At 49.3% G+C, this 24,149-nt stretch overlaps 1 protein-coding gene across 1 annotated transcript in view; it reads left to right on the top strand.

Moving 5' to 3' along the window:
* The window catches only part of SLC28A1 (solute carrier family 28 member 1), a 52,778-nt gene extending 28,895 nt beyond the window's left edge, over positions 1 to 23,883 (top strand). The window contains 13 exon segments of the mRNA XM_067729977.1: positions 6,986 to 7,066; positions 8,465 to 8,545; positions 11,157 to 11,282; positions 17,611 to 17,729; positions 18,793 to 18,966; positions 19,087 to 19,194; positions 19,196 to 19,244; positions 19,451 to 19,461; positions 22,359 to 22,423; positions 23,166 to 23,264; positions 23,426 to 23,440; positions 23,443 to 23,536; positions 23,811 to 23,883. Coding sequence (XP_067586078.1) covers positions 6,986 to 7,066; positions 8,465 to 8,545; positions 11,157 to 11,282; positions 17,611 to 17,729; positions 18,793 to 18,966; positions 19,087 to 19,194; positions 19,196 to 19,244; positions 19,451 to 19,461; positions 22,359 to 22,423; positions 23,166 to 23,264; positions 23,426 to 23,440; positions 23,443 to 23,536; positions 23,811 to 23,883 — 1,095 coding nt within the window.
* Positions 23,884 to 24,149: the final 266 nt, after the last annotated feature.

Below are 24,149 nucleotides of genomic sequence, written 5' to 3' on the forward strand. Positions count from 1 at the left end.
GCTCACAAGCTGGAAGGCAAGGTAGAACTGGTGCCAGCTGGAACCAGGGCCCCAGAGCTGCCAGGCTCGTGGCCCTCAGCCTTGAATCTCTGCTCATCCCAGGGTGTTAGCTTCATTCTTTCATACCAGATCTTCTCCTGGCCCCCAGCAACACCAGATACTCATTCTTACATGCGTGTCACCCAGCACGGGGGAAATTCTTCTCTGCCTGCTCAAGTTAAAAAATCCCAGGGTGGGTTTTGGATTGGTCTGCCTTGGGTCATGTGACCATTCTTGACCCAATCAATCACTAAGGCCAGGGCAGGGGATACTGAAGTTGGAGTGACCGGAGTCTCATGTTCCCACCCAAAGCCAGGGAGTCAGTTGCTCTGACTGAGTGGAAGCCACCCTCTGAAACTCACCATTTGAAGGATTATTGCCTAGGACCGGCAGGTACTATTAACCCCCCATTATAGAAAACAAGGCAGACAGCTCCCTGTAGGACCTGGATTAGCTCTGTTTTCAGGGTGCCCTTCTATTCTAGGTGAGCATCTGTGGTCTAGTATAGGAGCAGAGCACACGTGGCAGATCGCATACCTGCCTGGGAGAAACAGCAATGGCATGGACCCTTTGATCTGGAGTCCTTCCCAGCTGTAACGTGGGGCCGCCTTTGGGAGTCTAGGCTATACTTCCTGATCGGGGTGCTTAGCTCCTGAGTTCATTGGTCGTAAATGACAGAAACACGGCTCAAATTGATTTAAACGAAAAGATTAAACAGAAAACAAACAAACAGAAAGATTAATTCTGATAACTGAGAAATCCAGAGGCTTCAGGTCCTGCTGGATCCAGGTATGCAACATCACCTGGGATTTGCCTTGCTTATATCTTGGTTCTGTGTTCTTAGACTTGGCTTTAGTCTTAGTCTTAGTATTGGATAGGCTCTCTTGAGGTTGTGATAAAGAGGTACCAGGCTTACATCCAACCAACTTAGCAACCCTAGCAGAGAGAGAGAGAGCCTGTTTTCCACTAGCTCCAGCAGGAAATCCAAAAGTAGGCTCTTTTTAGCCTGGCTTGGGGTATATGCCATCCTTGAACTGTAGCCAGGGAAGATACCTCACTTTGATGGGCCAAACCTGGAGCCTCTGGGCTGAGAGTAGAGGAGGGGTGGTTTCCTAAAGGAAAGTCAAATTTTTTACCGAAAGAAGTGAGGGAAGGGGCATCCAAGCAGCTGCCGTCCACCAGAGCCACCACTCAACTTCTCTCCCAGTTCAGCAAAGAAAGTATCACCTGGCTTGCTGCTCTGTCCATCCCCTCGCCAGTGTTAGCTGTGTGTCTCTCCTCCCTTTCTAGAAGAATATGTACACACCTGCTACTTGCATCTCTCCCCGAATCACCCTTCAGAACCATGGATTCATAGACCGTTGGGCTAGGAGGGAGCTCATTGATCTTTGGGCCTCCTGTTGATATTACAGATGGTCAAACCATGCCCCAGAGAGGAGCAGTGACCTGGGCATAACTGCGCAGTGAGTTAAGGTAGAGGCAGGGCTAGAACCAGGTTGTTGGACTTCAATTAAGTGATGTTTTCTTCCTCATACTCTAAGTAGAAGTCAGTGACATCAGGTATCCCTTCCAAATACAAAAAGCATCCCTAATAATAACAATGATAAATTTAAAACCAGTGAATAGCTGCTAAAGACTTTGAGATTGGATGTTCAGTCAAGAGAATAAAAACAGGAGAGGTGAGTTTATCATTAACCAGGCTTAGCATTTCCTAGTCGAACGCCAACTATTCCCTGGCCCCGGGGAGGCCCTGTCCTCCTCTGCACAAATTCCTGGCCAGTGTATTATTAGCCAGTGGTCTCCTTAGCAAAGGCATGCCGGAATGAGGGAGGACTTAAGACAAATGCTCATGGCCACAGAACTCCCTTTCTCAACAAGATTTACTAATCACAAAGTTTCATTCACACCCTGCACCCCTGCCTATCTCTCTCTCTCTCTCTCTCACACACACACACACACACACACACACACGCACACACTTGCCGAGCTTGGGGCTTATCCTCAAGCTGGGGGTAACTTTGTTAGTGCTGAGTCGAATGGAAGACTCAAGAGTTTTCTTTCCGTCCTTTCCATGAATCATGTGGCCCTAGTCCAAGGTCTTTGGCCCATGTCAGCCTGGGGAAATCTCTGAGCTCACTCAGATTTTCAGAATCCAAGCTGCTTCCTGCTGGGCCACGGTCCAGCTCATTGCTCCTCCAGGAAGCCGAATCTCCCTGGGACTCCTTCAGCCCTCAATGTCCTCTGGCACGGTCGACGTGGCAGCCACCTCCTGGCTGTATGGTCTCGATTAGTCATTCCACCTTGGCTCCATCTCCCTTCTAGTAACTTTCCACCCACACGATCGCCTCCCACCCCCCCCCCCCACTCCCACACCTTCCTGGGTCTGGCCGACCTGGGAGCACATGCTCACTCACTCACTCGTTCCTTCACTATCACTCCAGCCTCTGGAACACACACCCACTCACGAAGCTCAGCAGTGCTGATGAAATGTTCTCCCCGAGGAACCCCTAGGCAGAAAGTGTTTTCATCTCCCAAGGGTTTCGGGGTGTCTGCCTGATGCAGCCTCTGCAGTCCCCAGTGGTCATCAGCGCCAAATGTGGCCAGAAAAAAAACACATCAAGTAAGATAAGAACTGACAGGTACCCTTGGATTTAGTCATTAAGGGGTCACTGGTAACCGTAGTGAGCGTGATTTCCAGAGGAGGGAATGGAAGGGAAGTGGAGAAGGGGTGGGTGCTGAAAGGAGGGGGACGGGATGATGGAACTGGAGAGATCTTATGAGAATGTGGCATCTGCAGAGGTCTCTGAAGGAGACTTTGACAGGCAGAGATAGACAGGCATGGGGGCAGACTGGTGAGGTCACTCTGGGTGAAGGGAATGGCATAAGCAGGAAATCAGGAGGCATGCGGAGCTTCTGTGGCCTTGGAGTAAGTCCCTTCCTCCTTCTGCAAGGTCGGTGGACATTGCAGCAGTGTCCTCCGAGGAATTTTCCAGCTTTGGGTATTTTTGGTTTACTGTGGCCTGGGGCTAGTGACAGGGCTTAGGCCTTGGGGGCTGGGGGTTTGGGAGCTGTTGGGACAGCCTTAGGAGGGCGTCAGCAGCCCTGGCTCAACTCCCTCCATAGAGAGGAAGCGGCAGGACCAGGCCCTGAGTGGGTTTAGCCCTGCCTTCAGAGCCTGTTTCCTGGGAAGAAGATGGCGTCTGCTCGGAGAGTCTGCTCTACACTCTACAGCAGTGGTTCTTAGAGTGTGGTGTCCACGGGAAAGGACAAACTCTCAGGTGCACCCCAGATCTACTGAATCTGAAACTCTGGGGGTGGGGCTCAGAATGTGCATTTCTGACAAATTCCCAAGTGATGCTGCTGGTCAGGGACCACCCTTTGGGAACCACTGGCTTAGAGGCGCTATGCTTTCCTTTTCCCTTGAGTAAGGGTGAGTGCTGGTACTAGCAGGACCGGCCTGCTCTGAGTTTCCACAAAGTGGTGGTCAGGACTTACTCGAGGCTGCTACACCCTGGGCTGAGGCTCTGCCTGGGAGGGGATGCCTCTCCTGAAGACAAAGAAAGGAGGTTCCAGGACTGGCACTAGGGCAAACCTCCTCAGGGTCATGGTAGGTCCTTGGCAACCTGCTTAGTGGTTGTCTCTTTGCAGGTGTGTAACCTTGGGCAGGTAACCAACATCTCACAGCCTCAGTGTCCCCACTGTGAAGTGGATTGACGTCGACCTCAGTTGCTTTGAGGATCCGTGAGGCACCACACGTTGCGTACCTGGCTCCTAGCAGGACTGCATAGTGCACGAGTGGTAGGAATTAAGGGCACTTTCCTCCCCCTTCCCACAGCCAGCTGCCTGCCCTGTCTTCCGCCATCTCACATGCTACAGGGCCCAAGGGAATTTCCTGGACTGTCAGATCATATTGGCCTCAGGGCCCTTATTTAGTATTAAATGTCCCAGCTTCTCTTCCACCAAAGATCCCCATCTCCCAGCTAGAAAATGTCTCTTGGTTGCTGCCAGGAGAAAGTCCCGATTCTGCAGTCGGGTTCTGCTGCCCCGGGCCCTCTCCTTGCTGGCCTGAGCCATCTGTGCTAACCTGCCAGGCTGCCGAGCGGTCCCTCGCGTGATAAATTGAACAGGCAGTCTAGACAGTACGTGATCCTCTCTGCATTTTTCTCCCAGGGAGAGCAGGATGCTGTCACCACCCTTGTGTTGGGGGGTGTGTCCAGCACCAGGCGGCCTGGGGAGTCACAGGGCAGGAAGAGAGTTGCTCCACCCAGTGCCTGCATTCCCTGTCAGGTGACACTCCCATGAAGTGAAGCTGGTGACAGGGATGTCAAGTGGAGCAGATCCAGACAGAACCCGCGGCATTCATCTGGGACGGGAAAGGGAAAACAACCTCAGCAGGGCTTGTTTCTCTTCTCCAGGGGAGCTGCCTAGGCAGAGTCTCTGTTCTCATCAGGGACCACTCTGTAGTCCCGATTCATTTTGAACCAGAGCTTGAACTTGATTGCTCTACACCCTCCTTCTGAACAATGAAAACACCTCTTCCTCCACCCCTCACCCCTCTCGGCAGCCCCTCTTCCTTCCAGCACAGCTAAGCTTCTCCTGTTGTCTCTATACTTCCTCGGGTCCCACTCCCTCCTTGGTTCGCTGATACCCGGCCTCTGTGCCCATCCCTCCTGACACTGCTCTCACCTAGGTCACCAGGGAGCCCTGAATCGCTAGGAGCCAAGCATCCATCTCAGTCCTTACTGAGTTCTCTGATGCATCTGGCACAGCTGATGGACCATCCCTTCTAGAAAAGCTGCCCTCAATTTCCATCGCACCCCTTCCTGGAAGTCCTTCAACCACTCGGTTTCTTCTTTGTCTCCACCACGTGCTCCTCCTCCTTCTCTCACCCTTCAGGGATGCTCACCCCAGGGCCCTGTCCTCAGCCACTGCTCTTCTCTTCCAGGGCAGTTTCCTCAGTGAACTGCATCTGCCCCGTGGCTTCAACCTGCCCTCAACCGAGCCCTGGCCCAGAACTCTCCTCAGAGCTGCCGGCCCTTCTGCCCACCTTCCCAGTCCACAGTCCACTCAAACCCACAGGCATCTCAAACCCAGCAAGTCCAAAACTGCACTGATGAGGTGCCCCCAAAGCTCTCCTGTGCCTGTGCTCCTCCCTTGAGAAGTGTCCACCTCTTATAGAAAATTATAGGAGCAGATGAGAAATTAGAAATGGAGAAAGAAGAAAACAAAGTTTCCACAGTCCCAGCACACAGAAGCAACTACCTTGACTATTTGGGTGTATGCGTCCCAGCCTTCCTTCTGTGCTTTTAATATTCCATTTTCCCCACTTAACATTCTAGCATAAGAATGCTCCCATGTTATTACTAATTCTGCATAACTTATTATTTTAAAGCTATTTGGAACAGATAGCACATTCCAACTGTACAAAAGGGGATTTGGTAAAAAGTAAATCTCCCTCCCACCCCTGACCCCCAAGTCATCCAGTTCCTTCCCCAAGGTAGCTGCCATTCCTGGTCATTTGCGTATCTGTCTAAGGATGTCTGTGCCCACACAAGAGCACCTGCAATGCTACCTGTACCTTTTTTACTCATAAAGTAGCACACCATGCACCCTGTTCTACACCTTCTCTTTTTTCATTTATTTTTAAAATTTTTTAATAAATTTATTTATTTATTTATTTACTTGGCTGAGTTGGGTCTTCGTTGCTGCACGCGGGCTTTCTCTAGTTGTGGCGAGCAGGGGCTACTCTTCGTTGCGGTGTGTGGGCTTCTCATTATGGTGGTTTCTCTTGTTGCGGAGCACGGGCTCTAGGCGTGCGGGTTTCAGTAGTTGTGGCATGTGGGCTCAGTAGTTGTGGCTTGTGGGCTCTAGAGTGCCGGCTCAGTAGTTGTGGCTCACGGGCTCTAGAGTGCCGGCTCAGTAGTTGTGGCTCACGGGCTCTAGAGTGCAGGCTAAGTAGTTGTGGCGCGTGGGCTTAACTGCTCCGCAGCATGTGGGATTTTCCTGGACCAGAGCTCAAACCCGTGTCCCCTGCGTTGGCAGGCGGATTCTCAACCACTGTGCCACCAGGGAAGCCCTCTTTTTTCATTAACAATCTATCTTGAAAATCATCCCCAAACTACTCCTAGTGAGTTTCCTCACTCTTGTTTCCTGACTTTGAGTGCACCACTGCACAGCCACACCATAGGTTATCAAACTAGTCCTCCACTGAGGGACATTTAAGTTGTTGCCAGTCCTTGTTATTCTAAGTCAGACTGTAACAAGGAAGTGCGGGGCAGGGAAGGGGAGGCCCTGGGGAGAAGGAAATGGACATGAGGAAGCTTTGAAGGAGAAATTGAAGAGGCTTGGAGTAAGTGAAAAGCAGTCATAAGCCTGGTAATAGGAAAGAGGGTGACAGGAGGAAATGCAGATGGCTGGTCCACAGTGAGTGTCGTTCGGAGCTCACTGGCACCGAGTGGAAGTAGAACACTAGAAAGATGAGGGCCTCTGATTCAGGCCCGAAGCACAGGAGGGATGTTAAGGCCAGCGTCATGGGCCAAGGATTGAGCTCAGGGTGGAGGACGGACCCTGTGCTAGGAAGGTGCTGGGCCCTGAGCCAGCTCCCAAAACCCTCACAACAACCTGAGAGGTAGTCACTTCCTCCCCACTTTACAGACAAAGAAGCAGGTGATAAAAAGTGGTGGACTCAAGTCCTGCTTCTCTACCACAGCCCAAGGGGTGCCTGGGTGGATGGTTAATGTTTAGAGGGGAACAGAGAGGACAGCTGCCTCCAGAGAGGCGCCATATGCGATTTCATGCACTGAATTCAGAGCTTCTTCCCTGACCCCATTGGGGCTCTGAGTGGCAAGCCCTTGGATGAAGTGGCTGTCTGGGGCCTCCGAGGCCCTGCGTGGTACCCTGCCACCTCTCTGCCTCTAACCCCAGGGTCTGTGCTCTTTGCTGGCAGGTTTTGCCCATCATTGTTTTCTTCATCTGTGCCATGTCCGTTCTCTACTATGTGAGCCTCATGCAGTGGGTGATCCTGAAGGTGAGTTCTCAAGGTCCCAGCCTGGGCCCTCCCAGAATCACAGGCTGACAGGAACCACACTCTCCCAGAATGCCTTGCTCCCAAGCCCACACCCTCCCCAAATCCCCTGCTCTGAGGGCCTGGACCTTCCAGCATCCCCTGCTCCCCAGCCTTCTCTCAGAGTCTACTACCAACAAAACAACTTTTCACAGAGTCTCTTGTCATGCTACTAAGGAGAAATGGCACCAAAATCCAGTGGGGTCTTTGGGGGAGGGAAGTTTACAGAACTGGGGCTGCATTGAAGAGAAGTGTTAGGGGAAAAAATAATTTATACCAAAAAGATCTTGAGAGCAGTGGGTCACGTGGGCCAGACTTAGCTGATATAAATGTCAAATCCTGTGCTTATGTTCATAAAATCTGCTGCACAAAACCAGGATGCAGGAGACAGACAGCATTGGACAAGAGATTCTGAGGTTTTTAGCTGATTGAGCTCAGAATAAACCAGTATCGTCAGGCAGCTGCCAGAAGTGCAGCCTGTGGTTATGTTAAGAGTGCACAGTGCATGGCCTAAGGGAGACAATTATCCCCAAATCTGGAGAATGTGTTCAACCAAGGGGCTATGACAAACTGAACTATCAGTGGGTTCAGTTTGAAAGGGCCTGAGACCATACATTCCGTAGAATGGCTGAAGGAAGTAGGGATGAAGGGCCAAAAAAGAGAAGGCCAGGGTGAAGAAGGTTACGGGTAGGATTCTAAACACTTATAGAAGGTTAGGGAAAAGGCAGCCTGAGAGGTACCTGCAGTGGAGAGAAATTCCAGGGAAGCAGATTTCATGTTGATTAAAAGAAAGAACTTTTTAATACAGTGTTTCCCAAAGCCTTTCACAAAACTCTAGTTTCACAGCAAGTTAATAAATGCTACTAGGTAAAGGGATCCCATGGTCAAATTATTTATTTTATTTTATTTTTGGCCGCGCCATATGGCCCAACCAGGTATCAAACCTGCGCCCCCTACAGTGGAAGCGCAGAGTCTTAACCACTGGACCGCTAGGGAAGTCCCTTGGTCAAATAATTTTATGAAGCTAAGCTAGACACCAGGCTAAACAAATTTAAACAAGTTTTGTGCAGGACTTCTCAGAGCCTTTAATAAACTGGTAAGTATTGGTCATCTCCAAGGTGTGTGTGTACAGCAATTCTCAAATATATTTGACCAGAGAATCCTTTTTTCATGGATGATAAGCCCCCATCAATGGAGGTGTGGAAGGAGAAGATGAATGGACCTTTGGGGAAATGTAGGTAAGGGAGTTCTACCTGGGTTGGGAGTTGGAAGGAAGACTTTTAAGGTACTTCCACCCCTGACTCTCTCTGTCCCTGGGGCTTGCTGATACCAATCCACAAAGAGCACCCTGCTTCCTTCTAGATCTCCTGGCTGATGCAGGCCACCATGGGCCCCATGGCCACGAAGACCCTGAGTGTGGCTTGAACCATCTTTGTGAGCCAGGTCAGTATTGCAGCCTCCTTCCCTCAAGGAGGGCGGGTGCCCTGGGTCCCTAGAGCTCTGATTCAGTCAGCAGAAGAGCCAATCAAACCTTCTCCCAGGGTCACCAAAGGCTGCTGCCCTAGGGATGCTCCATTTGGGGATACACTCCTTGCCTGGGTTGTGCCAAGGAGGATAGTATCTCCCTGGTACCTCTTCCCACCCTAGGTCTAGGCTGTCTTCATCAGCTTAGAGACTCACAAGTCCTACAGATGGAGTCCAATGTTCTCCTCTTAATACAGGCAGAAACTGAGGCTCGGGGCTGGGAATGCCTTGCCAAGATCCCACAACATAAGCCAGAACTTAGAATCCAAGTCTTCTTCTTCCTGGACAGGGTTCCTTCCACAACATCAGTTTGTCTTTTTTTCCCCCTCCCTCTTTCTGAAAATGTATTTTCCAATCTAAGTGTGACTCTGAAGGGACTATCAGTCCTGAGTCCCTTGCAGAAGGCCGGACCCTCCTAGGGGTAAGACTCTGGTGACTGTTCCAGAATCCCGGCCCATCTGCCCAACATGTAAGTCACCAAAAAAACATACTTGCCAAAGTATGCCATATTTCACTGGGCAGTTTAGGAAACTTTGGAGGATATTTGCATCTTTTTTGCTATAATGCAAATGTGTAGATTTCAAAGGTTTTTTTTTTTTTAAGCCAATTAAGACAGATGTGCTCTGAGATAAATAGTCCAAAATCCCTTAGTTGTTCAAAATGAGGCAAAAGAGAAAAAGATATTTCAGTATCAGCATTTATTTTATATAAAATGCTGCAAATTTAATCAATGGTTTTTGCTGAGAAAAGACAAATCTTAGGTGAATATGACACGATAACCGAAAGAGCTCCAAAGGTGAATTAACTTTCACGGGGACGGGGAACCTTCAAGGATTAGTGGTATCATTTCAAGCTCAGTGTTGGCAGGCCTGGGCCCTATTCTCTTCTCTGGCCACAGTCTGTCCCCAGGGGATTGCCCCAGCCCCATGGCTTAAATACTTCCTCTCCCCTAAACTCCAGTCTGATATATATATAACTGCCCCCTTGACCCTCCACTTGGATATCCTTAGATAATTTACTAGGCAAGTCCAAACAAGCAGAACCCTTAATTCCCTCCCTCAACACGCATGCACGTCTCCAAGATTTTCCCTTCTCAGTAAATGGCAACGTCTTCAATGAGGTTGTTAGACAAAAATCGAGGAGTCATCCTTCCTTCCTTTGCTTCCCTTGCTCCCAGCTGCATCCAGTCCATCAGCAAGTCCTGACAGCTCTGCCCCACATCACATCCCAGACCTGCCCTGCTGCCCTTTTGCTTTTTTTTTGCTGTGAGCCACACTTGTCTCTCACCTGGACACGACAACAACCTCCTCTCTGTTCTCCCTGCCACCATTGCTGCCCCTACCCATCCTTCACACACAGGCTGGAGTAGCCCTTTATTTATCTATTTTTTAAAAAATTTATTTATTTATTGGCCGTGTGGCATGTGGGATCTTTTTTTTTAACATTTATTTATTTTTGGCTACTTTGGGTCTTCATTGCTGTGCGCGGCTTTCTCTAGTTGCAGCAAGCAGGGTCTACTCTTTGGTGCAGTGCGTGAGCTTCTCATTGTGGTAGCTTCTCTTGCTGCAGAGCATGGGCTGTAGGCATGTGGGCTTCAGTAGTTGTGGCTCATGGGCTCTAGAGCACAGGCTCCGTAGTTGTGGCACATGGGCTTAGTTGCTCTGTGGCATGTGGGATCTTCCTGGACCAGGGCTCGAACCCGTGTCCCCTGCATTGGCAGGCGGTTTCTTAACCACTGCACCACCAGAGAAGCCCAGCACGTGAGATCTTAATTCCCCAGCTAGGGTTCGAACCTGCGCCCCTGCATTGGAAGCGCAGAGTCTTAACCACTGGACAGACAGGGAAGTCCCCTGGAGTGGCCCTTTAAAAACCCAAGTCAGATCATGCCTCTGCCTGCTGAGGTCCACTGCTTACCCTGCCTTGTCCATCTGCCCTCCACCTCCCCCATCTCTATCCCTATTCCATAGCACAGTCTGGAACATAGTATATACTATAATTATTTATTGAATGAATAAACGAATGGCTACAGGCTTCCCCACGTGCCCTGAACTAAACATGCCATCGAATGCCCCAGTTCCTTTCTCTCTGGCAACTCCCATGGCTTCACTAAACGTCAGGCTTGGAGTTACATCTGCTTCTGGTCTTTTGCACGAACAGAGGTAATTCTTTGAACCTCTCTGACCTTCTGCTCTCCTGGAATGTGGAGACGACCACTTCTTTCCTAGAAGGTTGTAAGTGATGTGTGTGAGGGGCTTAGCTGGGTGCCTGGACGTGGGAGGCACTTGACACAGGGGAGCGTTATCAGGCCCACAGGAAGGGCTGGGGGTCCTTCCACAGAGCTGGGCTGATGCTGAGGTTCAGAGAGGCTCAGCCAAGTACGGACTCTGGTCCTCACCCCACCCTGCTGTCTCTTCCCCTGGGGTCCCCAGCCCTCGCTGTGACCTGCTCACTCCCAGGTGGAGGGGGTACGCCCCAAGTGCCCGTGCTAGCCTGACCAGCGCTGCTTGTTTGACCTCTTTCCCGTTTGCAGACTGAGGCTCCTCTACTGATCCGGCCCTACTTGGCAGACATGACACTCTCTGAAATCCACGTTGTCATGACCAGAGGCTACGCCACCATTGCCGGCAGCCTGCGGGACGCCTGCATCTCCTTTGGGGTATGTAGAGCCCTCCTTCTGCTTGCTGAAAACCAAGAACCTGAAACCCACCTTTGTGGGAGCCCCACACAGCTCCTGGCCAGAGCGATCTGGGGTCTTCTCTCATGGGCTACGTCCTAAACCAGGGCTGCTGTGATGGTGGGAGGAGAAGCTTCACGTGAGTAAGGCAGGCCAGGTGGGCTGGACCGTTTGGGCTTCTAAGTGGCTAGTGGCAACAAAGGTTTCCAGTATTCACTGAGGCAAAGCGCTAAGTGTTTTAATATCCACATTTCAAGGATGAGGAAATTGAGACTCAGAGAGTAAGTGAGATGCCCAAAGGCAGGATTTGAGCCCAGACCTGTCTGACTCCAAAACTCAGACACACAGTCCCCCACCTAGGCCACCCCTGGAGCTTTGTCCTACCCTTCCTGTACCCCGTCCTCGCACCTCCTCTCCTTTATACCCTCTCTGGGCACAAGTCCTTCCTCTACTCCTCAATGATTACTTGTGTAGCTTTCTGAGCACAGTATGTTTCTAAATCAAATTCCAGTGGTATGAATCAGGCCCTTAAACCAATCACAACACTAGTGCATGGCAAGCAGAGATGAATCTTCAGTGTGTCCCCTACAAAGTGCCTGGTAATAATGCATTACATTTGTGTAAAACACTGTACTTGTTTGTGTTTTCACATGCAAGTCTTTCAAGATCTTATTTTTCCCCCTTAGATATCGAAGAAATTCTTGCTTCTTACAGAAGTGAATAAAGTAGAAAAAACAAAACACTTCACTCCCACTTCCCATGGATAACTGCTCTTACTAGATGAGAACAGCAGCGCTCAAAGTGTCCTCAGTGGGCCAGCAGCGACACCTTCACCTGGGAACTTGTTAGGAATACAAATTCTTGGGCCCCTCTGTAGACCTGCTGAATCAGGAATGCTGGGGATGGGGCCCAGTGTCCCGTATTGTAACAAGCCTTCCAGGTGATTCTGATACTCGCTCAATTTGGGAACCACTGACTTAAAATATGTCATTCCAGATATTTCTGTGTAAAAAGTCATTTAAGTACATATAACTGAATATACTTGCTTTTTTTTTTTTTTTACTAAAGGTGAGGTAATTCAGTTTTCTGCAACTTGCCTTTTTCTTATAAAATTCTGAGCATGACATGAAATCTGAAAGTGTAAAGGAAAAAGTTGACAGAGCTAACTAATAAAAATGAAAAACCTCTGAAAGGAAAAAAATCACAATTTTTTAAAAGTTTAATGATTGATCAAGAAAGAAAAGTTCATAAATGATAAACAGATATTCAAGCTCACTGATAAATTAAAACAATAATAACTTATGTTTCTTCTCAAGGATATGCAAAATTTTACATGCCTCTAAACGGCAAGGCTGAGGGGCATTCATATACTCTTTTTTTTTTTTTTGGCTGCGTTGGGTCTTTGTTACTGTGTGCAGGCTTTTCTCCGGTTGCGGCGAGCGGGGGCTACTCTTCATTGCAGTGCGCGGGCTTCTCATTACAGTGGCTTCTCTTGTTGCAGAGCACGGGCTCTAGGCACGCGGGCTTCAGTAGTTGTGGCACTCGGGATCAGTAGTTGTGGCTTGTGGGCTCTAGAGCGCAGGCTCAGTAGCTGTGGCGCACGGGCTTAGTTCCGCGGCATGTGGGATCTTCCCGGACCAGGCCTCGAACCCGTGTCCCCTGCATTGGCAGGCAGATTCTTAACCACTGTGCCACCAGGGAAGCCCCACATACTCTTTATTCGAGTGTAATTTGCTCTAACCTTTTTGGAAAACACCTATCAGTCAATTTAAAAATATTCCTCTTTGATCTAGTTAGGAATATTATGATACAGAAATATTTTCACAAGTGGTCAAAAGATGCAAAATTCCAACATTATTTGTAATAGCAAACAACCCAAGAAACATAAATGTAGAGCAGTAAGGGAATGAGCTGGGTAAGTTCATCCGTGCAATGCACGGTCACAGTCCCTAGGGTGAGGTGGGCCTCCGTGCACTGGTTTGGAGAAGGACAGCCTGCCTCTCCCAGGGCCCAGGCTCTCCTGATGCTGTGTGTGAATGGGTCGGGGGATGAAAGAATGACCAGTATTGGTCTCAAATTCCACCTGTCTTTCTCATCTCTGTGTTTGAGGATGGCCAAGGGGATGAGCTAACCTGCCCCTCAGTCCCTCCTTCCCTCAGGACACCTGGGCCACACCAGGAGGCTCAGCTCCGCATACCCACAGAGCTGTCTGGGCAGGATGGCTGCTGCCTCGTGACTTTTCAAGAAGGCCCCTTGCACTCTGAGGCTTTGTCTTCTCCGCCCAGCACCCTCCACCTAGAATTTTAGAGGTCATCTGGTTTGCACCTTTTCTTACCAAGGCCTAGGAAGGGCCCATCAGAGCTGATGCATGCCACACCCCTCCCCCATACCTCACCACCAATTGATTTTGGAAGGAATTTGATATTTCAAAAATGAAAACTTGAAACTTTGTTCCTGAAACTTTTTTCATGGTGGTGTATTGGGGGAGGGGTTGCCCTCCTATCTTCGGGACTTAGAGCCTTTAAATGTCTTAACCTTGCTTTGGGTTCCACAAGCCAGTTAAAAGAATGGTATTCTTTCTATCGCATAAGCGTCGTTGCCATTACTTAAGACTAAAGTACTGGAAGAACTCTCTCCCTTTTCCACAATCGCCTTACAGCTCAGCCTCCTTTCCTTCCCTGTCCCAGGCCAGAGTCCAGGCCCAGCCCCAGGCAGGCGGGCCTTCCCACTGAAGGGGCCTGGTACCCACTTCCCTTTAGCTCTACAGAATGTGCAGAGGCCACCAGGATCAGCCTAGTGGTCGCGGGTCTCCATCCACAGCCTCTGGTACGGAAGCCCCAGGCTACCACCATAGCTGGCCTGGTGAAAGGCACCTAGTCCACCTTCCTTCCCTCGGCGTCTGGATCAGCCTCCAGGCTGGTCACAGAGAAGCTCTCTTCTGCCCCCGCCTGGCTCTTGGCCGCCACTACAGCAGCCCCCGGGGCTTCCTCCCACAGCCCTTCCCACCCTCTCCCCTCTCTCTTTTCATGCCCTCTTGCAGGCAGTTCCTCACTGTATTTTGGGCTCTGCCCTTAGACCCTGAATTCCAAAGAGAATCCCCCCTTTCTCTCTCCTCCTTTCTCTTTGATGCTCAGCTTCTGGCTGGCTCTTCCCTGCACCCCTCCTATTGCTAAAATGTGGATATTTCTAGACCTGTGCTGTCCAACACAGCAGCCACTAGCTATTAAGTGGCTATTAAGCCCTTGAAATGTGGTCGGTCTGAAATGAGATCTGCTGTGAAACTTAGTATGGAAAAAATCAATTAATATATTTTATTGATAAGTTTTACATTGATTACAAGGGTAGAAAACAATATGTTAGGTATATTGGGTTAAATTAAATACATTAATGAAATTAATTTCATCTGTTTCTTTTTACTTTTTTAATTGGCTCCTAGAAAACTTAAATCACAGTTGTGCTATATTTGTATCAGATGACACTGGTCTAGACCTTCTCCCTGGTCTGAGGTCCCAAGTGTTACTTGACTGAATCCTTTCACTGTGACCTCCACATACATGTCCCTTTTCAGTGTGTTTCCCAAACACTCTAAGGTAGGCACGAGCCCTCTCTGCTAAAACCCCAGAAACTGGTCTCCCTACCCACCCCTTTGGCTCGGGATCATTGTGAGTAGAGATCCAGATGTGTGCCTTGGGCTGTGAACACAGGATGGGTTGAGGGGATGGCCACTGATGTTTCTCAATCAATTGTGCGAGAGTGGGAGCCCCTGGGGCAGGGTCTGGGAGGCCCAAGCAGGGCCAAGTAAGAGTCAACCACATGCTTAGTTTCTACACCTGTAAAATGGGTGGAATTACTGCCCACCTCACAGCAGTCTAAGAATTAAATGCCATAATAAACAGAAAATACCTGGCAAGGGACTTCCCTGGTGGTCCAGTTGTTACGACTTTGCCTTCCAATGCAGGGGGTGAGAGTTCGATCCCTGGTCTGGGAGCTAAGATCCCACATGCCTCACGGCCAAAAAACCAAAACATAAAACAGAAGCAATATTGTAACAAATTCAATAAAGACTTTAAAAACGGTCCACATCAAAAAAAATCTTAAAAACAAAAAACAGAAAAACACCTGACATGGTGTTGAAAAAGTGGTTGTTCTTTCTCTGACATATTAGGGTCAGAAGTCCAGCCTTCTAAAACTGGCCCATTTTATGCTTTGGAGTGTCTGGATTTATTTCTTTTCTCAGTAAAGACCTTTTTGAAAGTTCAGATGGATGGCTCCTACCCTCTATCCCTCTTCACATAGGACACCTTTAGGTAGAGGAAGGAGGGCCTTGGGCAGGAGTGGGCCCTGTCATGCTGGGACAGAAGGCATTCCTGACCTGGTGTCTGGAGGCAGCGCTGGAGAATGTCATGGCCCTGAGGCATAACTGGCAGCAGAGAGGCCGTGTGTGGGCTGACCCAGTGCCCCCGGGAGCCCTGCCAGTGCAGGACTCAGCCCTTTCCAAGATGAGCAGGAAATGACTGCCTGGGGCATTTGAGGCAGTGGCCACGACTGGTCCATTCAAAGGACAGTGTCCATGAATGTGCAAGGTGTGCTCCCCACTGAGACTCGAGTTGACAAACCAGATGCAGCCTCCAAGCTGGAGGAAAGGGGAGGGTCCTGGCTGGTGGAAGGGAAATTCCCAAGATTCCAGATGTGGTATTGTGCCCGCTGGAGCTGGGTGGCTGAGGAGGAGGCCAGCAAAGTCCCAAAGCTTGGCCTGGAAGGTCCAGAGAGGACACCTGCCTGGGGCTGGCTATTTCCATGAGGAGCAAGGCCTGCACACCCAGTGGCTGTGATGGGGGCACGTGGCAGGTGGGTGCTGGACCTGGTACACATCTTAAGTGGTTTCTGCTTACCGCTGAAAGGAAACAAAGGGGCTTTAAAAGAAGAAGGAGGAGGATATTACAAGGCTTTCAGAGCCTCAGAGGGTCTCTGAGGCCTGGTTCCTCATCAGTAGTTCCTGGTACTTCCTTGGGCTTCATTGGCCGTCTGTTTTATTCGCCTGAACATGTAGCTTAAACTTACCTCCCCTCCTTTAGTTCCTTTTTATTTAAAATTTTAAAACTGCAGTTGATTTATTACAAACTTTAAGGAGAAGTCTATTTTACTTTTTTGCTTATAAAGACAGTATATATCATGTGGACATTTAGAGATATACAGAAAAGCTGAAAGAAAAGAAAATCACTCTGGCCCCACTAGCCAGGGACAGACAACTGGTTGGCATTTCAGTGTATTTCTTTCTGGTCTTCTTTTTATGCATAGTTGTGGAGTTTGTTTTTTCCCTATCATTGTGGGTATGCTCTATATGCAAGTATGCAGGCATTTCTCCACGGTATTGTGAAGCCTTGGTAACCATTGTTTTTGATGGCAGCTTGACAATGCATAGCCATCGCCCCATTGTCAGATGTTTGGGTTGGTTCTAATTCTCCCATTTGGTAAATAACACAGTGGTGAAAACGTGTTCCATCTCTGTGAAGAGAACAGGGAAGCAGGGGGTTTGGGACCACAGTGAGAATGAAAATTCAGGAAGGGAGAATCCCGGGGGTCTGGCAGCTCCAGCATCTTGCTGTGAGGGCTTCTATAGCGTGGCTCCAGGAGACCGACCCAGGGTCAAAGGGTGGGTGTTGTATGTTGTAGGGGCAGATTTCCTTAGAAACAGCTCTCGGACCGCAGGAGTAGAGGTGATGGGCTGCCTTGAGGTGGTGAGTTCCCTGCCACAGTAAGTGACAGGAAGCATCCTCTAGAGGGAAGGCTTTCCTTTACTATGAGGTCAAGTTAGGTCACATCTTGGATCCATTCCAACTCTCAGGTTCTGTGAGCTTTGTCTGAAACCATCACAAACCCCTCAGCCAATGATGAACCAGCCCTCAGATCAGTGGTCAAAGAGAGACAGCCTAGAAAGGGAGGAAGAACCTTGAACTCGGAGCCGAAAGACACAACGGGTCTAATTCCTTCCCTTCCTTTATTTTGGGCAAGTCATATTTAACCCTTTGGGGCCTCAGTTTCCTTGTCTGTCAAGTGAGATAACAGTACTTGCCCTGCCTAACTTCCTGAAGTCCTGGGGGAGGTGTGGGAATAGAAGTTTCTGTGCATACAGCCTGTAACCCTCTACACATAAAATGTATTACTATTAACAGTGACAGTGACAGCAGTACTGATGATGGTGATATACCAGCAGGGTAGAGTACCATGTCCTCCTGCTGCCCTGGGCCACACTTCTTGACCTCCACATTTTCCTGACATCTCTCTATAACCCTCATTCTCACTCTTGCAGATCGATGCTGCCTCCTTAATTGCTGCCTCTGTGAAGGCTGCCCCTTGTGCCTTAGCCCTCTACACAGAGGTGGAGGAGTCCAAGTTCAGGGGTGAGGAAGGAGTGAAACTGACCTACAGGTGAGCACAGCAGGAGGGTCTGCAGAGAGGGGAGTGGGGGGGAGGGGCAGAGACAGGAGCAGAGGTGGGGGCAGCAGCAGGTCCTATTTTCTCTGCCCATCTCTGTCTTTCACCAAGCGCAGCCCACTTCCTCTCTCTCTCACTGCCCTGGTCGCAGCTTCACTTGTGAAGATATAGACTCCAGTTCTCGCTTCTTATTTTCCAGTCTCTGACCAGCAGGAAACATGGACTAGTCAAGGCATGGGCAAGTGACCTGGTTCTTGGGGATGTGCCTGGTGTGTGTGTGTGTGTGTGTGTGTGTGTGTGTGTGTTGAGGAGGGTCGTTAAAAAGTTCCACACCACTTTCTCTACATGCCTTGAGGTCTGATCCCCAGTGTCAATCGCATTGATGTGTTGAGCACTGTCCTTGATTTCTCTCACCTCCTAACATCTCTTTATCATAGTCTTAGCAACCTTTGTGTAACATTTAATTCTTAAAAAATGTTGAAAGACACGACTTTTGACAAATGTGCTTGTGGATACAACGGGCATCCCCAACCGCACAACTTCCTGAAGGTCTAGAGCAGCACTGCCCTAGAGAAATATGAGTCACATCTATAATTAAAATCTTCTAGTAGTCATCTTTTAATAAGTAAAAAAGAAGCAGGTGATTTTAATAAAATGTTTTATTTAACTAAATATATCCTAAGTATTGTCATTTTAACATGTAATCAATATAAAAATTATTAATGAGGTATTTCATATTCTTTCTTTTTTTTTGGACTCAATCTCTGAAATCTGGTGTGTATATTTGCAACACATTTCAATTCAGATCAGCCTCCTTTCAAGTGCTCAAAAGTCACACGTGGCTAGTGGTTTCTGTCTCGGACAGCATCTGGGCTAGGAGTCTGGGTCTTATCCTAGTGCTTGGGCCAGGCTCTTTCTGTCTCTGGCCTCAGAGGGAAAACAAGGACCACTGGCTCTGAAATGCTCTGTCCAAGGTTCCTCTTTGAGCCTGTAGGGTGGGGAGCCCTGCTGTTTGTGGAGATAGGCCAATAATGATGGCTCTTGATCCCATCAACAGAGATGCTCAAAACCTCTTAGAAGCAGCTAGCAGTGGGGCTGCCATGTCCGTGAGGGTCGTGACCAACATCGCAGCCAACCTGATTGGTTTTCTGGCTGTGCTGGCCTTCATCAATGCTGCCCTCTCCTGGCTGGGAGACGTGATGGACGTCCAGGGGCTCAGCTTCCAGGTACAGTTCCGGCCACCCCCGCAGCCTGTGGAGGTGGTGGTCCTGGTCGGTGGGTGATGGTGGGTGGACACCCACAGAGCCCAGGCCAACCCCAGTCCCAGCCACTCCTCTTGCCTCATACCTAGGCTCATCTGCTCCTACATCCTGTGGTCAGTGGCCTTCTTGATGGGAGTGGCCTGGGAGGGCTGCCCGGTGGTGGCTGAGCTGCTGGGAATGAAGCTGTTTCTGAACGACGGGCGCCAAGGAGTGGGCCGGTTCCAGGAAGCAGTGGATCTCTGTGAGTGTCCCTGTCCCCTCCCTGGGGCAGGGCGTGATGCAGCGGCTCCCCCGTGGGCCCGGCTGAGACACACTGAGGGGCTGCTCAACCTCCCACATCCCGTTGCCCTGGGCAACAAGACAGCTTCAGAGGCCATCTTTCTCAAGGCCTCTTAGGAGGCTGAGGTTGAGAAAGAGCCCCGTTGGAGGTATCTGAGCTCCAGCTGTAGACAGGCCACCATCCTGTGCGGCCCTGGGCCAGCCGCTGCACCTTGCCTCTTCTGTTGGAAAACAAGTGTAGAACCTGCCACACCTACCCCGAAGGAATGGATGGCAGCATCTCATGAGCTAAGAGAGTAAAACGGGGAGACCTCACCACCACATTCATCTTCAATATATTGGATTCAGTTCAGGGGTTTGTTTCTTCTGTTAAGACTTATTTGTTTATCTATCTATTTATTTATTTAGTTGCAGCACGCGGGATCTTTTTCTTTAGTTGCAGCATGTGGGATCTTTTAGTTGTGGCATGCGAATTAGCATGCAAAGTCTTAGTTGAGGCATGTGGGATCTAGTTCCCGGACCAGGGATCAAACTGGGTCCCCTGCATTGGGAGTGCGGAGTCTTAGCCACTGGACCACCAGGGAAGTCCATGTTAAGACATTAAAAAAAAGAAAAAAACTATAAAAGCTTTCTAAAATGAAACTCTCTAAAATAATAACAGCTGTATGTAACATGATTGAGAATGACAAAATTACCCATCATCTTATCATCCCAAAATTACAGCTATTATAATATATAATATAATTATAATTAATTATATTATAATAAATATAACAATATAATATATAATTCCATTATTTGGCTATTATACACAACGCTGAAATGAATAGCTTTTTGCACAGGACTTCTCCCTCCTCTCCGAGCATTTCCTCAGGAGCTTTCCCAGATGTGGGATGACTGAATCACATGGCACGGATCCTCGTGTGGTTGCTGCCAGTATCTTTCCCGAGGCGTTGTAACAACTGAAACCGCCCCAGCTGTGCCTGTGATCATTGATTTTACCACACACTGAACAGGGCTGAGTAGCCTCTTAAAAAAAAAAAAAAAAGTTTTGATACGTTAAGGGGCAAATAATAGTTCATTGTTTTCATTTGTTACTGGGTTACTAGGAACTTTTAATAAAAAATGTTCTCTTGCCTTTTAAATTTTTTTTTAATTGTAAAGGAATGTACTCTTTAGTTTAAAAAAAAAAAGTTTGTATGGAGTAAAAAGCCCAGGTTTCCCCTCACTCCTCATTTTCAGCTCCAGTATCACTCCCTTCTCTAGAGATAGTGGGTGGTATGTGCCTTCGGGATCTTTTTAAATGAACTTCATTCCTTCAGCAAGTATTTGTTGAGACCTCTGAAGTGCCAGGCCCTCTGCTGGGTACCAGGGATAAAAAGGGGAATTCGACAGACATGGTCCCTGGTGACATGGAACTTACACGTAGTGAAAGACACGAGCAAAACGCAAGAAAGCAAAGGAATAAAAAATTTTAAAACCACAATTTGTGGTAAGTTCTCTGATGGAAACAATAAGAGGAAACAGGGAGGGGGTCTTCCTTGACTGAGCTGGTCAGAAAAGGCCTCCCTGAGATGTGGTTATTAGGCCAAGAATTGCAGGGAGGAGGAGGGGCCAGGAGAAATTGGGAAGAGCATTCCAGGCAAAGAAAGAGGCACGTGCAAAGGCCTTGAGGTTGAAAAGCACTTGTTTGGAGAACTGAGAGGAGAGCAGTGAGGTTAGAACAGGTGGTAATTGTAAAAGAGAGTGACACAGGCCGAGGAGCAGTAGGAAGTTACTGAAGATTTGACTTTTGACATTTTAAGATTACTTGGGCAGATTGGGGGGGTGATTGTAAGTGAGTAAGCAGAATGCAGGTACCTTAATATTTTTTCATCAATTTGTATAAACTCTGTGTGTTATAAAGATATTAACCCTTTTCTGTTACATTTTCTACATATATTTTTCCTAGTCTTTTTTTCTCCCCTTCATTCTGTGTTCAGAGATTTTTTTAAACACAAAATTTACACCAAATCTTTGCATTTCTGCTATAATATCTAAATTTAGAAAGTTATCTCCATTCCAAAAATCTGGCAAGGGTTAAATTCCTGAAACAATATGGTGAAGTAGTTAAAATCATGAGCTTTGGAGTCAGACAAAACTGAGTTCAAATTCTGACACAGCTGCATTTTTGCTGTGTGAAGTTCCTCAGTCACTTCTGTGAGCCTCAGTTTGCTCCTCTCCAAAATGAGAGTAATAATATTATTTTGTAACAATAATAATTATTCTGTATTTCCTATTATTTGATGTTTAAAATATTAATCTGCTTCTGTGATTTAGAATTAATTTTTTATATGGTGTGAGGTATGGGTCTAAGCCAATCTTTTTTTCCAAATTGTTCCGTTTTGGCTCTTAACACTTCTAAGGAATTACACAACTGTTCAGAGCAAAAGGGAAGGAGAATTACCTTGCTTAAATACCTCCCCTGTGCCTGGTACTTCCTGTACATTAGATGATCTTTATGACAGTCTCTCCAGGCAGCTACTATTACTCCTACATTCCTGATGGAGAAACTAAAACTTAGGAGGCTATCGACTTGCTCAACCTGAAATAGGCCGTGACAAGCCTGGAATCCAAGCCGACTGGGCTCTGAATCCCTCCCTCTCTCCACTGGGCCACCATCCTGCTCTTCGGGCATCACCGCACCTCAAAGGACCTCAGCCTGAGCGCATTCTCCGTAAACAAAGGTGCGGGGCTGCAGCATGTCGGGAAGGGCCGTTCGCCCACTGTTCCTGGGTACAGAGCTTAGTAGGGCCAAAGTGAGAAGACTGGGCCAGGCTGAATCATACCCAGAAAGGCTGGTAATTAAGGAGATTCAAGGGCAGATGAGGAGGGGGCTATGTTTGTGAGGTTGTGCAGCTTGAGTTGACTTAGAGGTAGGTGTGGATGGCTGGGAGAGGGCAGCACCGAGTGTTTCAAAGGTCAAAGGCACATAGGCAGAGGGTGAAATTAAGGCCAGGGTACGGGGTGGTTTGAGCAAACTCCCGTCCCATCTAAGGGAAGCCCCTCCCCGCTCATCTTCTGTCTTCTCAGGTCAGAGCAGAGATACGTCTGCCCTCTGTGGATTTGCCAACTTCAGCTCCATTGGGATCACGCTGGGAGGCCTGAGTGAGTCCTATAGGGGCCTCTCGGTATCCTGGACAGTCGGGGATGGACACTAGTCCTGGCTCTGAGATATTTCTTGGGGATCTGTAGGCCTCAGTTCTCCCATTAGTCTAAGGCAGAGCCTGAACAAGGCGGCCGTGGAGCTTCCTCCCAGCCCTGGCATTTCATGATTTCTCTGCTGCTGGGGTAGCCCAGGAGGTTAGCACCTTGGCCTTGTAGGCCAAGCCTGGCTCAGAGCTCTGGGGAGGGTCGGGAGGTGCGGTGGTGACCTGCCCTCTGAGGCTTTAGTTCCCGTACCCACAAGGGACAGGCAGGCCTGGAGGGGCCTAGGGGAGAAGGCTCTGCACAGCTCTCAGCTCTTTACAAAAAACATTTCCACCCCCTGCAGTTCCCTGCCTGGTGGTGTAACCATCCCGTTTTGCTGAGTCTTGCAAAAGTGAATGATGGCCCAAGTCACTCAGCTAATAAGTGGCTGAACCTGTGTTTAATCCCAGGTCTGCCTGACTCCAAACTCACGTTCTCTTCCTACAGTTGCCACTGATGGCATGTGGGGGGGCGTGGAGTGCTACCTAGGGGCCCGACTCAGGCCAAGGAGGACTCCCAAACTCAAAAGCGTCAGGAGGACAGCGTCTGTCCCTCTGGCCACCCAGAAGAGAAAGGGGTGTCAGCAGATGCAGCCGGAGGCACAGATACAGGCAGAGGGGCATGCTGAGTCCTGGCCCTGAGCACTCCTGTCCTCTTGCAGCCTCCATGGCCCCCCAGCAGAAGAGCAACTTCTCCCAGATCATGCTCCGGGTGCTCTGCACGGGGGCCTGTGTGTCTCTGGTGAATGCCTGCGTGGCAGGTGAGTGCAGGCCTGGTGGGCTCAGGACTCAGAGCCCTGATTCTCCAGCTGGCCCTGGTCCAGGGCCAGGCACTGGGGCTCTGGCCTCTCTGGAAGTCCTTGGGTGAGGTTGGAGGGTAGTGAGGGGCTGGGCCTTCCCACCAGCTGCTTTCCCTGCACAGGGATCCTGTACATGCCCGGGGGGCTGAGGTCGACTGTGTGTCCCTCCTGAACACGACCCTCAGCAGCAGCAGTTTTGAGGTGTACCGGTGCTGCCGCCAGGACTTCCAGAGGTGAGAACCTGGGCCGTGGGGCAGAGGGACCCTGACAGTGATGGGGTGCAGGAGGCCTGATTTCCCGGCGGAGGCCTTTGGCACCAGGGCAAGGGATAGAAATGTCATGGCTGTGGCTGATGTGACCCAGGGAGGAGGAAGTGGGGCTTGAGGACCAAACTTAGAGATGAAGTTTGGACCAGAGACATGGAGCAACTTCCCCAAAGTTGCACAGCCTTTAGTGGCTAGCAGAGCCAGGCCTAGAGCTCAGACTGCAGCCTTTACTTCTTTTCAGCACCGACCCGGAGTCCACCCTAGAGGCCCTGGACAACTGCTGTTGATTTTATAATCACACCATCTGTGCATAGCGGGGACAGAACATCTCTATGTCTTCTGGAGGCTATTCTTCCCCAGGAAGCAGCTGTCCCCATCTCTCTCTCTCCAGGCCCACCCCCTTGGGGAAGCCGCAGGGCTTAGACCCACCTCAGTCATAAATTGGGAAGGGTGACAGGGTGAGTGGGCAGAGTGAGTACATAAGTAAATGAGGGTTGCCCCCCCACTCGTCACCACCTTTCTGCTCTCCCATTTCCTACCTCCCCAAGTGGAATTCTCAGGGTCACCTCTGCCTCTTCTC

The sequence above is a fragment of the Pseudorca crassidens genome, chromosome 1 (assembly GCF_039906515.1).
Source record: "Pseudorca crassidens isolate mPseCra1 chromosome 1, mPseCra1.hap1, whole genome shotgun sequence".
Lineage (NCBI taxonomy): Eukaryota > Metazoa > Chordata > Mammalia > Artiodactyla > Delphinidae > Pseudorca > Pseudorca crassidens.